The 14,721-nt window shown below is 43.9% G+C and overlaps 1 protein-coding gene across 1 annotated transcript in view; it reads right to left on the bottom strand.

Annotated features, from left to right (window-relative positions):
• The window catches only part of SPATA17 (spermatogenesis associated 17), a 153,334-nt gene that overhangs the window by 85,912 nt on the left and 52,701 nt on the right, over positions 1-14,721 (bottom strand). The window contains exon 6 of the mRNA XM_019549483.1: positions 3,079-3,202. Coding sequence (XP_019405028.1) covers positions 3,079-3,202 — 124 coding nt within the window. The remainder of the gene's footprint in view (positions 1-3,078; positions 3,203-14,721) is intronic.

Below are 14,721 nucleotides of genomic sequence, written 5' to 3'. Positions count from 1 at the left end.
AGCAGCCAAGGGGAGCATCTCAGACCCCCCTCTCTGCTCCTTTCCTGACAAGAGACCCTCTTCCTGTGCACACCCTGTCCAGTGTGTGTTGTATGCCACTTCCTGCAGTCCTGGGTCCACACCCACATGGGTGAGTGGTGGGGGCTGGGCCCAGGCGCGGGGGCTGGGTGGTGGGGGACCCAGGGTGGGAGCTGAGGTAGGGGCTTCTGGCTGGTCAAGGTGGCACTGGACCTTTGTCCAGGCCCATGAGGGGGCCTGCTGCTGGGTGACAGCCAGCTGCAAGGGGCCAGATGGGGCTACGGTTAAGGGCAGTGCGGTGGGCAGCACCAAGGCAACCGCCAGGACCAGGACAGTGTCTAGCACCAAGCAGTCCTTCTCCATTGTCCTTCAATGCCCTGCCCACAAGGGTAGCCTGCTACCATAGGGCCTCCACATGCTCCTGCTCCATGGCCAGGCGCTATGCACTGAATTCCCAGTCCACCTGGTCCTGTGCATCCTCATGGGGATTGTCCTCCACCTGCTATGCCTGCACATCTGCAAGCCGGTCCTCCACAGCTGTCATCAGCCAGTCCAGAAGAAGGGTCCAATACTGGGTCCTCTTCCTGTGGAGCTGGTGCATTCATAGGATCCCAGCCATGGGCGGCAGCAGTAGCACTGAGGCCATATCCTGGCTGCCAATTGCAGCTTCTCCCTTGTGTGCAGCTGCCGGGCCTGCAGAGCCATGAGAAAGAAACTGTTTGTGAGAGTTTGCAACATTTCTGAGCTAAGATGCTCTGTACTATGGGTCTGTGCACTGCCCAGCCTCAGATCAGGGGTCGTGCATGGACAGGTACCTAGGGACCATGGTAAGGCCCTCCCCTCAGTTCAGGGCTTACCATGTGGGTGGGGCTGGCATGCCCAGTGGCTCCAGTCAGTCCCAGCTGGCAGCAACGGTGTGTGGCTCCTGGTGAACTTGTCAGTTGTAGGGGTGCAGCATATGCGTGCCCCCCATCAGGGAAGAGATGATACTGTTGGCCACTGGCAGTGATATGACTGGCTGTACCTCATGGCTGGGGCTGAGGTCCTGGAGCTGTTGGGGTAGGTGCTAGTCTGGGCTCCCCACGCTGCTGGTGGAAGCTGGAGGTAGAGAGCTTGGTGGAATGGGCTGCTGGCAGCCCAAGGGGCCCTCCACTAGTGACACAACACCGCAGATGCCAGGCCAGAGCAGGGCCTCAGGCTGGCCACCCGTGCTGCATTACACAGCATGGCTTTGGCCTGGTTACTGGGGTGCAAGGATGTCAGTCAGATGCCACATAAAAGGCACGGATTGTGGGCACGTCCCAACCAATGGTTGTGGTTGGTGTTGGTAACCTACTGTGGCATCAGCAGTGATGCTGTTGGAGACCCTGCGCTGGCTCTCTAGGCCTCAGCATGGCTGTTCTTGTGCTGCCGAGCCTGGGCAGTTGCTTGCAGCACCCAGAATAGGGGCATGGCATGGAACTATTAGCTGTCTGGTGAGGTGATGCTCTACAGCACTTGTAGGGGCTGGGCAGGCTGCTGGGGGTTGGCCCCAGTGGCCCCCTGGACCTGGCCCCAGTGGCCAGGAGCTGCAACTGGGCCTGGGAGGCTGGAAGGCCTGGCAGGAACCTGAAGCACCCTGCAGGCCTGGATAGTGAGGCCTTGCAGTGGTCAGGTAGAGATGCCAGAGTGCAGACAGGCTGCCACAGGTAGCCTCTGGCCTGTGCAGGGGGGGTAGAGGCCAGCAGTCACCCCAGGCTCCCTGCACATGTGCCCCAGGGCTCAAAATGCCTGCAGGCTTTTAAGGGCCTGTGACTGGGGCTGCCATAGAGGCGGCCAGCCCTGGGACAGGAGAGGCTCCCAGTACCAGGGCCCTGAGACTGTAGTGAGGCTGGCCCCCTAGCGGCAGGACTGACTGGGAACAAATTTGCTCTCATTTGGCATCTACACATGTGTTACTGTGCAGTAACTTCTTGCAAGTAAATTTGCTATTTGCATTTGCAGGTAACAAATTTACTCATGAGTAGTGAAGCTTACTGGGCAGTAAGCATGTGTGCATGTAGACAGATACATGCTTACTGTGCAGGAAACTGTGCTACTGCACTGTAAAGCATCTCCTGTAGGAATACCCAATGATTCGTAAACAGAGAATAGAATTGAATTTGCATCTGTTAAGTCACATGGTATTAGTGTTGCTCCCTGATTAGATGACTCATACTTTCTAAACAGAACAAAAAATAACAATGAGTTGTGAACAATGAATATGAACTAATGTGTAACAAATATTTGTTTATGCCTGAAAACCCTGGTTTTCATGTCAAGACAATATTCATATGAAGAATAACCATTCAGCAAAAGTTCACAGAAACGGAAGTACTTTTGTACTTAAGTACACAGATAGGATATAACACAGGGCAACCAGCTCTGTTTTGCTGTGAAAGATTTCAACTGATTAGTACCAATTCAACTTTGTGCCAGGGAAATTCTATAGGAAGGTTGGAAAAAATGTCTACAACCTTTCTCAATGAAAGTGAACTGATCAGTAAATATTCAAAATTTAAGAGGCATGTCCATGTGAAAATAATCACAATAAATGTGCTGATTCCAGCAGTTATGTGAATAACTTTAGCTGAAACCCTATATTTACAATCTATTCTAAAATACAGCAGAAGAACACAGTATCAATCCAAACATTAACTCAATTAAAAAAGAAAAAATGGAAGCCCTCCTCAGCTTAATAACTTGTTAGTTCTTGACAAGTGCAACAACACAACAATAAGCCAGTCAAAATGAGTTTTTAAAGCGAGGTTATGCCCTTCGTGTTGTGTTATCACAGCAGCAGATCAAACTGCTGACTTGGACTCTTTCTGCCAGCCGTGCTGATTCTGCCTCTATGAAGCCACTGTCACAGAGTAGTCATGGTACCTGCTCTTGCCTAGAGAAAAGCACTAAATTGAGCTCGAAGTAGTGTCTTCGTGATATCTTTTCAACAAGTCATGTCCCATTCAGCCTGCTAGTTTATCTCTGTCAGGCTGGGGGCCCAAGTGGTTTGCATGAGCTGTCAGGGACAGGTATACCAACCTGCTCAGTGCTGAGGAGGTAATGCATCTTTCGGGCTTGGTGATCCTTTTTCTTTTCTTTTCTTTCTAAATCTTTCTTCTCTTTTTCTTTCTCCTTCGTCTCTGCAAACTGCTCAAGTTCTTTTCTGCAACAAAACAATTCTTTGTTGTTTACATACAAAGCTCAGTAAGAGGCTAACCGAGACCTTTTTTTTAACTCTTTGACAGATGGTTCTTCAAGGCATTCAGTGTACTGTTAACAGCCACTAAGGAGTCTGCTGAAACCAGTGACATGTTAGAGTTGGTTACAGTCAGCACTACAATAGTTGAATTATATATGGATGTAACTGTAATATTTAGCACTATTAAAGTATTCAGAGATTTATTCTCTGTGTGTTGTGGAGTTTAACATGTATGCTGTAATCCACCAGTCTATTTTGTTTAGCTGCTAACAATGATTTCAATGGCATTACTTAAATACAGTGATAAGAAGGGATTCATGATCTTTTTTCCCAAAACAATTTTACCTTGACTTTCTGTAAAGAGAGTTTCTATTTACTTGGTACTTCCTTTCAAATGGGCATCGGAATTATAAACCGATATTTTACATTTAAACTTGTAGTTTGTAACTCAAGAGTAAATCGTGCATTGCTGATTTGCAATTAAAACAGACACTGAAAAAGCATCAAAGTATCAAAGTATGATGTCCACTTAACACTTCCATCATTGCTAGACCCTTGTGTCTTCTGCAAGGTAGAGAATCTAGGGTTGGAAGGAGTTAGGTCATGAACTAGAGACAGGTGAGCTGCATCCAGAGGTATTTACTATTTCTTTACCAATTACAGGTAAAGACTTTGTGAAATCCCTTCATGCAGTATTAAATCACATAGCTCAACTTTCCACACTTCTCCCACTAGTGGCAGTATAGACTGCCCCAGTCTTGAGGAGTCTACAAGAATATTACGCAGTGTAAGGAAGAATATATAGCACGGGGCTCCTTCAGTCAAAGTGCAGGACATTCTACACATATGACTCGGGGTCTCCAATAGTTCTTGAAAGATCCACAGGTTCCAAAGAGTCAATACTGGGGAAGGTCAAACCATGTTCCCAAAAGAACAAGTCTGAGAGAAATTATGTTAGGAAAAACTGAAAGAGATTTTCTTTGTTGTAGTCTTTTCCCATTGATTTTTGCAAAATAAGGCAAGACTGGGCCTAAACGGCACACAAATATGAAGTAAATTAATGCCCTATATGAAACAATTCAATTCTATTGTTCATAGGACATGTACATGGAATTTTTTGAACCTGTAAAAGAAGTTGGCTTGATTAACAATTGTTATTATTGTTATTAATAAACAGGTAGCTCAAATTAACCTGTGTATAAATTATACCAATTTTGCTCAGTGATGCATGTAGATCTGTATAAAAGTTAATTGGGTAAGTTCCAGTCTTTCTGAGTATATTACATGAAATAAAGAGTGAAGAAAATTGTACAGTTTGTTTTAAAAGTTACAAAAAACGAAATAAAACAGCAAAATGAAACTTGGGGTCAGATCCAGTGAAGTCTATAGTTAACACTCCAACTGATTTCATTGGGCGCCTGGTTTGCAGAACAAACCAGTATTTAAGCATTTATGGCTACAAGTGAAAAACAAGTTACTTCTGTAAATGTATGATTTGCCTCAGCCTTGTAATGCTAAATATTTTAATTACCATAATGTAAAATTAATCTGTGAAAAAATGTGAAATGGTAATATATGTCTTAAATCTACAAACTCAGGTAAAAGACATTTTTAAATAGATATTTAAAATGTATCAGTTTTACATTTGTTTAATGCTACAGTCTTTCAAGTTTTCTTTACCAAAATATTAATCCACAACACCGGGAAAAAATGAATAAAATGTTAAGTAAATCATACATGTTTTTCCTTCAAATGTACAAGACAAAAACAAAATGAAAAGGAAATAAATTAAAGGTAGGGAAAGATGTATAGGTCTGTTTCGATCTCTGGAAATATATTTTTTTGCAGTTTACTGTTAAAGGCTGCTAATGCAATATTTCATACAAGGTTACTTATGAAACATACTGACGTTTAAAAATCACCATGCTATGCTTTTGCAGCAGTGTAATTTTTTTCCAACATAAGATTAAATTGCAAAATAAATGAATTACTTAGAGTGGCATGGCCCCCATTTTGCCACCCTTCTCTTGAAAATTGCTTATTAATATGAAAAAAGAAGTTGGAAAATAGCCTGTTTTACTTTATGCATAGTGTTTTGGGGCCTCAGAGCCAGCAGAGCTGGCTAGCTGCACATTTTAGATTGTGTTGGCAAGCGGGGACGATGACCTTTCTGACCTGCATCTCAAGGCTATTATTAATCGCTAAGTAACCTGGTAAAGCCAAACAAATTTGTTTCCATTGAAAGGATCTCTATCTGTGTCTCAGAATTTGTGCTGTACCAAACAAACCTCATTAACTGTGTCCATTTTTGACAAAGAACTAGGAGTTGAAGAGATTGGCGACCTTCTTTGTCCTTAAGGTACAGATTTCAGAACAGTTACATGAGAGTAAACAAGCATTTTTACAAGAAACCTCTTTGTTCTATATTAAGCATAAATGAATTTAAAACGTACATAGATTATTAACTTTACGCTTTCATTTTGGCAACTTTATCTTTTCATATCTGTGATGTTCTATATTTTACATATTTAACACTTCTCATTCTTTTTCATTACAGATCCTTCTATTCCACTCTTAGTACCACTGTAAATAGCTGATAAACTGGCTCTAAATATATGATTACAACTTTTTCATGTCTTATCTACTTCTTCCCAACAGTGAATAAGAAGTTATATTATTCAATAGATCACTAGTGATGAAAATCCCCAAAGAAAAATATCGATAAAAATATATATTTGCATTTTTATTACAGATTTAATGATAATGGAATGTAAAATGTTTGCCCCATGCCATCAATTAGGATTTACTACATTATTTAGAATGAATGATTCATTACCATAATTTGTTCAAGTCAAATGAAGTTTAGAATATTTGCTGAAATGAAGTTCAAGGCAATATATAATCTTATTAGAAAGTACTGTCTTAAGATGATCACAGTCCTTTCCAGATAGCTACACATCTCTTCATTAATGTTCTACAGCAATCCACTCAAGAATTCAATTTCTTTCAAGGAATGATGTGATTCTCAATATGTTTTAACATATTTTCAAAGGCCTACATATTTTACCAAGAATATTTTTGTTTAAGTAATACATTAAGCATAATGTTTACATTACTTCTTTATCACTTTCCTGATAGTTATAGTTACCTTGATTGCTCTATCTTTGTATATGGCACAAAATATAGAAAGAAGGTACCCAACATATAGCTTTAAGGTTTTATGTGGTCTGTCAAGGCAATCCCAGTGGCCCATCATCATTTATGAAATCACTTTGAAAAGGAAAATAGCGAATGCTCTGTCCTCCCTGTGTGTTGATCAGATAACGTATATTATGTATAATTAATAGGTATAACTGCATATTTAGTGCATACTGAGGCCTACATCCAACCAAAACAGATTCCCCTAATAGAGACCTCCAGTGGAAAGTAAGCCTTGAAAGTGGCCCTCAGTAAAGTTTGAGTTGACATGCCTGATATAGAGTATATACTGGTCTAAATATTGCAATCCTTTAAAATATAGATGATTTCACATAATTATACCAGTATTATCATTATACTAAAAGTCATTAGAAATATACCAAATCTTTAGATTTATTCTAAACCTGTTTATACCCTGTTGTCCCCATATGTCCTTTTTATCATACATTCAAGCATGTGATCTTAGTCTCACCAAGCAAGTTTATATTTCATCTATGGAATCTAAATACAAGAAAAGGAAGGAAATACAGATTAGATAAAGTAATGTAAGGTGAATACGTAACTGGTGGGATCAAAACATAGTCTTCAACTGCTCAATGCATGGTAATCAATGGCTCCGTGTCTAGTGGTAGGAAGTATCAAGTGGGGTTCCCCATCATTTGAATGATGAGATTGAGTGTACACTTTGTGAAGTTTCAGAGGACACTAAATTGAGTGGCACTGAGGACACTCTGGGGATAGGGATAAGATCCAGAATGACTTAAATAAAATGGAGGAATGGTCCACAAACCAGCAGATTAAATTCAACAAGGACAAGTCCTGCAAAGTGCAAAGTCCTGTACTTTTGGCAGAATAACTACGCACAAATATAGAATGGGGAATTACTAGCTAGGATGCAGTATAGCAGAGAAGGACCTGGAGATTTAGAGCAGACCATAAGCCAAATATGAGCCAATAGCATGCTCTTGTTGCAAAAAAAGCCAAAAGCATACTGGATTGTATTAACAGGAGTGTCAGGTTACATACAGACATTTGGGGAAGTTAGGGAAAGGTTAGAACATGTTAAAAATGTGATTTTAGTTTACCCAGGTGCAGACCTTACACCTAGATCCCTAGTTAGGTCCATTTAAGTATAAAATGTACAAAAGTTCCAAGAAGAGTAGCTTGGTCTAAAAATGGCCAACCTGATTCAAGTTAACCCTATGTCCGATATAGTCTACCTTTGACCAGGTTGGCCATTTTTAGACTGATCTAACTATCCCAAACTTCTGTACAGTATTCAGTGTAGCCCCGGGGCTAGGAAAGCCCAGTGATTGGCCCCCAGGGCTGCACTTTTCCTACACACCCCCTGGAACCAGGCTATTTTTAGCCCCCTCACCTCATCGAAGGGCAAGCCTCGCCCAACCATGGACCAACCAGATCCCTCTCAGAGACCAGCAAAACCACCATCCCACAAGCTGCTCTGGCGCCAGTTTCATCAGCATTCACTGATGCCAAGAGCTGAGGAAGCCCTGGTGGAAGAGGGACAGGAGGGATGGGGGGGAAGGTTCATTGTGGGGGTTGTTCATCTGGGGATAGAGGGCATGGGGGGTAAAAATAAACCCTGGTTCCAGGAAGGGAGAGAGCTCTCCTACCCCGCAAACCTCCCTATGGACCCCACATGCCCCCTGATCCCACCAAACCCTCCTGGACTCCCCAATGCCACCACAAATCCCACCTACCCTCATGGTCCCCCTTACAGACCCCATTTGCCCCCATGCTCCCTCCCGCAGATGTTACTTGCCTCTCAATACTCTTGATCCTCCCCATAGAACCCTGCTTGGCCCATCCCTCCCACAGACCCCTCTATCCCCTGCAATGCTCCCAATTATCTGAGAGATGCTGCCTGCCCCCCAATGCCTCCTGTGGACCCCATCTGCCCTCCAATCCCCCTGTGGACCCCTGAGGGCACCCCCCTCCCATAGCTTGCTTGCTCGCCTGATTCTTCTGCTCAATTCAGCAGTGGTGAGGCCTCACCACTTTTTGTGTGGATCTTCCAGTTTTGGATTCCATACTTCAAGAAGGACGTAGACAGTTTGGAAAGAGTACAGTGCACAGCAACCAAAATGATTGCTGGCCTAGGAAACATGACTTATAGGGAAAGTCTGAAAGAGTTCAGGTTATTTAGTACAGACTGAGAGGGGATTTGATAACAGTCTTCAATACCTGAAGGGTGATTACAAAGAAGGTGGAAAGGGGCTTTTCTCTGTGGCTACATGGGACAGGACCAGGAGCAATAGCTTCAAACTGCAGCAGAGGAAATTTAGGTTGGAGATTAGAAGGAACTTTGTGACTATGAGGGTGGTCAAGCATGGAACAAGTACCCTAGATTGGTGGTGCTCAGTTTTGGCCCTATGGGCCAGATGAATAGCAGAGCTGGTACATGGGCCAGATCAGGCCCAGTGCTGTCCCTGTGTGCTGGATCAGGCCCAGAGATCCGTGATGTCTCTGCCCAGCTGGAGCCCAAACCCAGTTAGGCAGTGGTGGTGCAGATCCCTGGGACCCAATCTAGCTTGCAAGGCCATGGCACCTGGGGCTCCCTACAAGATCCATAGGGAGCCCTGTGGGAATGAAGACATGGTGCTGGGGACAAGATCTGGCCCACAGGCCAGGGGCTGATCACTCCTGACCAAGAGAAGTAGTGGAAATTTTGGAGAGCAAATTAGAACCTTGGCTAGGATCCTGCCTTGAGCAGAGGACTGGACTAAATGACCTTGTAAGGTCCCTTCCAGCCTGGGTTTCTTATGATCCCAAATGAAAGCAGTGGCTAAATATGAATCTTTCTAACACATGTGACAATTATGAAATGGGAAATAGGACACGTGGGGCAGAATTCTATTTCATCTACCACCTGCAGACATGTGAATGCCTCCATTATAGGAATGGGAAGACAGCTGCATGTCTCCAGACACTGATCCTATTCCTGTAATACAAATTTTCATATATTCAGAATAGCTCCTACACTTTAGTTAGGTAATTCAAAGTTGGTCATAAACTGAACTTTAGGGGCACATCCAAATGAACACACACACGTAAGGATGTGTGTTTGTCGCAGCACAAACAGCAGTAGCACATATTTCTGCTGCTTCTTTGCGCCCCGTGGCATGCCCCTGCACATGCCCGTTGTGGGGGGAGGGTGGGGGCTCACTGCAAAAGGACCATGAAAATGATGCCCAGCACTGCAAGTGGCCTGTGATTTTTCCTTAACCTTGGCACACTTTAGATTCGCATGCACAATCAAGATTCTGAACATTTCCTGTACTTTATGATCTTTAATCTCCTCCTTCAGTAACAGGAATCTGTATCACTCTACTTCATGCAAAATTTTCATTGACTTGAGTGGATGCCTTATGTGTAGAGAAGGAATTACCGAAAAGTTTTACCAAGTGAGTGCCTACCTCTTTGGGTCTTCACCAGGTTTTGTTGCTGGAAAAAAGGAATTTTGCAGGTGCAAAATAATGTTTTATACCAACTAATGTTTTAGTAAAATTTTCCATAAAATGCCCTCTTTTTAGTGAAATTCCTATGTGAAGGAAATAAATAAGTGCAATTTTTGAGGGATGCCATTCCCTGCCATCCCACCCCTGAAATCTGCAAACGACTTGAAAAGCAAAGGAACATTAATGACAATTTGGGACTGTCTTGTGAAAAAGATACATGTACTTTCTTGAAATCTAAACTGTGTCCATATTTAGGAAATGAATGTGTTCAGAGATTCAAATAATTTCATATCTAACAAATCACTGAGGTAGTTGTTCACTCACACATAACTGAAATTTTCACTTTATCTAGGTTTTAAAATAAAACTTGTTCATATGCCAAGGTAACTTATTGTTATTCTGATGTTTCATTATGCAATATGCAGTAGTGTTGGTCCCAGTTATGATATGCAGATTTGGTTGACAGTGCTCCTGCTGTCTGTATAAAGGTTAAAAATACATATATAATATTGTTCCTGGCACTTTTGAAAAGGTCTTTAAATGATGATTTCAGCAATATATGGATATGAAAAGTGTTGTATAGAACAGCATCATTTCAAGATTTTTACTAACCTACATTTATTGAACTTTATCAAAATATTGCATTTAGTTTGCATTTTCAAAGGTATTTTGTGATCTTGTGAATGGATAACTATAAAATCAAAATATTAAGTAAAGTAAAGGGCATTGGAGAAATCAATGTATAGTATAATTTGCCTAGAGTATCCAGAAAGAGCACAAAGTTATTGTGATCTGAAATAGCTTAGCCCCCAAACCATAAAAATTCCTGTAACATATGCAGTACGTAACCTTAACGTAAAAGAAGTTAGCCTAAATCAATTTTACCTTCCCAACTATACATCATCCTTCACCCTTAAACAAAGTATATGGGAATATGGAATTGTAAATTAAATTACTGGGACATTTTTAGTTACTCTAGACATCTCTGTTGACTTCCTGATGCTGTACTAGTCTGAATTAAACCAGAATTTGTCCTGCCATATAAAAATTATTTGATTTTACAAATAATATTTGGTAAAAATTAAATGTGTGTACATGTAGTCACAATTAAAAAATGTATTTTATACCACAGCTGTATTTTAACAGAAAATGTGAACTACCTTACATGTTAAATTCATCAAATTTAGATATCATATCTGCCTTATGGGTCTCTATTTTTGTTCACTAGTATGCACTGTACAATACAGATTCCTTCGACCTGCTCTACTGACATCTGAAAAATGATGTCATGCAACTAGCACAAAGAATTCCTGGGTACGTTTGGGAAACAAAAGTGCCTGCTATAGCTGATTAAGCAGATATGGAGGGACAGATCCTCTGTAGCTACAGGTGTTTTAAGACATTTCTGCTAGTGAGTTATTGTGGCCCAGTACTATTCTAAACATACCTCCGAAGTCCTGTGACACTTAGTTAGGTCTGTTACTGAGTTTGTTCCTACAGCTTTCCCCTCCTATCACTTTTCTAACTAATGGAATAGTAGTGTGCTCAGACTGCATGTTCAGTATCTCTAATCAACTGATTATTCAGGCACAGTGTTATATTAATTTCTACCATTTTATTTGTACCTAACTGCTTTTGCAGTGTGATGAAAAGAAGTCATTGTTCTATCCAAGAAACCTTGAGGTAAACTGCACTGTCCATAGTTCATTATGCAGAGTGGGACAAAGCCCGGACGCAAGTTCTAAAAAGTGCCATCTTTGTTCTATGTAGGATTAAGACACAGCTTTTATTTGGGATTCATAAAACACTGATATGAATGCCAAACATAGTATATCACCAAGTACCCTACAAATAATATTGTTGCGCCACTTCCACGTGTTACTCCATCATGCTGCTGATACGCACATACACCCCAACATGCTCATGGTGGCCCAGTCTCCCAAGGATTTCTAGATGTGGAGGAAAGCATGAGGGTGATCACTGTTTTTATTTTAAAGCTTAAGTGTCACAGATCTAAAAAGCTCAGACAACAAACAGGTTGTGTACTTGTTAACTCCCTGAACACTTGGTTTTGCATCCTAACAGGTTCAGAAATAAGAGAATTTCAGAGAGGACTTGTACTGATGTATCTGTGCAAGCGTGAATGCACACACACACATGCACACAAAGGGGTGGATCCAGGATTTGGCAAAGAGGGGCACAGGTAGCTGCATTCCCCACTCCCTTCGTAACCACCAGTGTGGACAGACAGCACTGCCAGAGCCTCTGGGGAATTTTTCAAGTCCTCAAAGCATTTAAGAATTCTGCCTTCCTTCCTCCCCATGCTCAAAGGCACATCCCATCCCCTCTCCTCCCTCCACCCATTTGCTATTGCTGCTCTCTGTTCTGGAGGAGGGCTATCTTCTCCAGGCAGACAACACAGAGGCTGGGCTCAGCTGGGAACAGCAGCAGTGGCAGTGAATGGAGGCTCCCTCTCCCTGTGCCTGCTCTCAGGGGGCTAGACAGGATGGGGGGACCCTCCCCTCAACTGCCGCCACCACTGTTGCTGTTTTCAGCTGAATTTGGTCTCCCCATAGCCTGGCTGGAGCAGGCAGGAAAGCTTTCCCTGCCCCTGAGGATACTGAGGAAAGCAGCAATGGCAGGCAGGAGAGCTGGGAAAGAGAAGGGGAGAGCATGCCTTTGAGCACAGAGGTGAAGCAGGGACTCTTAGGTGCTTTGGAGACTTTAAAAAAGTCCCCACAGGCAACTGTAGTGCAGTCTTGTCCAAAAGTGGGGTAGAGCCGCACCACTGCACCTCCTCTGGATTTGCCCCTGTATATGTGTGTGTGTGGATGCGTGCAACTACATATGTTACTAGGAGAGGGGAACGTAGCCAGGGCAGACTGCAGAAAGCCTGACTGCAATGAGCAGCAGGTGTGAGCCACCTGTTTAAACTAAGCTGCAGGCCACAGAATGCAAGGCTGCTGATGAAGAAATCGGCAGGACCTGGGCCCTGGTGGAAGAGAGCTGGGACAGATGACCAGAAGGGGGCAGTACATTGGAGATGCATAGGGGTGCGCATGCACCCCGAGATTGGCCATGCACCCCCTGGAAAAGCCAGCCACGAAACGGAAAGTGCCAGGGGAAGTGCACTTCTGGTTTTGCCACTGGTGATTTTGGGCTTGGCGAGCGATCGGCCATGAGGGGACCCCCCCATCAGTGACTGACTGCTAGGGGACCTCCCTCCGGTTGGCAATCTGGTGCCCCCCCCAGACTCAGGAGGCATCAGTCACCCATGGGGCAGGACTTAGGTTAGGGGTAGTGTTGGGCAATTAAATCGGCTGGAGGACCACTTAAGTTCTGGTGAGCTGTTGAGGGCTACACACATACAATTAATGGTGAAGATGTCTTTTTCATGAACTATACATAAAAAACCAACCATATGCTAAAAAAATCAAACATCTCCTATAAAATATTTTATTTCAAAAAATAATTTTTGTCCTGACATGGTTTTTTGAGTAGTGTATATAGAGGCAAGACACTTGGCCAAGGGAGGACACCCCACCCTGAGCAGAGCCCTGCCACTGTCTAGCCACTCCCCAAATCACAAGGGAACTCCTGCCTCAGCCTGCACTCTGGCACGCACCTCAAGAGACTCCTGCACCTCAAACCCACCTGCCCTCCACCCCTTCCTGTTCACACTTGACCCCACAAAGCCTAGGGAAGCCCAGCAGCCTGTTCCAGTGTGCCACAGCTCTGCCAGCTGTGCCCACCCACAGCCCAGGGGTTCCCATTCCCCCAGGAGGAGCCCCAGTTCCAGCCCCAAGACATTGGGGGCAGCCACACAGGGATGGATAGAAAGGGAGACATGCTGGCTGCCATCAGGAAGTGTCAGCTGGCGGAGCCAGCTCACAGCACTGTAGGAGGTGGGACCAGACCTGAGACTCCACCTGCTGGGAGGTGCTGGGGGACCTCTGCCACCTTCAGGCATAAGTGTGGAATGCCCACTGCATGGTCCTAGCACCCAGAGTGGCTCCCACCAGCTCTAAGCCACAGCCAGTTGGGGCACCGCTGGCCCAGGCTAAGCAGGGGCACTGGGGCCTAAGACAGCCCCACAGTAAACATCTTGTGTAGACGTGCCTAGCATGCACCTCTAATATGTTTATGTATACATACATACACACACATCACACACACACACACACACACACACACACACACACAGAGCCTATTTGGCAGGTACACAGACTTCAGTGAATTCCACAGAAAACAAAGAGGGAGTCTGGTATGATGCATGACAAATATGCAACAAGTCAAGTGGTATGAAGTGAAGTGGTAAGCACACCTGGTTAGTTCTTACCATGATGCATGATTGTTTCTGTAACTAGTTGATGAGGTCATTGACCATCTAAAGGTAGGATTCCATAGTTACAGCAGGCTTATCTTACTTGAAACATGAGGTACTTCCTGTGTGCATGGTGAATGAGCATGTGGAATAATGTTTTCAGAATGAGACCCATGAACTAGTCCTACAGGCAGAGGTGTAATGATAAACTTTTTCATCCTAGGCAAAATTTCATAGAGCATGGGAGGGGGAGTGCATCTGAAGCAGCCCTGAGACCTCCCTTTCCCCCTCCTGAACCCCAGACACAGGAAATCAGCTGAAGTCCTATACCAACTGGCAGTAGGAATTGGGTGCTGGGGCACAACATAAGCAGTCCTGAGCTGATCCGTCACAGGAGGGTCATACCTGTCCCAGGGTCTCATAACCCCCCATTGCTCCTGCCTTGTCCCTGACCCCCACTCCTATAGCTAGGTGGTATGGGG

Source organism: Crocodylus porosus, unplaced genomic scaffold, assembly GCF_001723895.1.
Source record: "Crocodylus porosus isolate Cpor-Errol unplaced genomic scaffold, CroPor_comp1, whole genome shotgun sequence".
Taxonomy (NCBI): domain Eukaryota; kingdom Metazoa; phylum Chordata; order Crocodylia; family Crocodylidae; genus Crocodylus; species Crocodylus porosus.
This window is presented reverse-complemented; position numbering and strand designations above follow the sequence as displayed.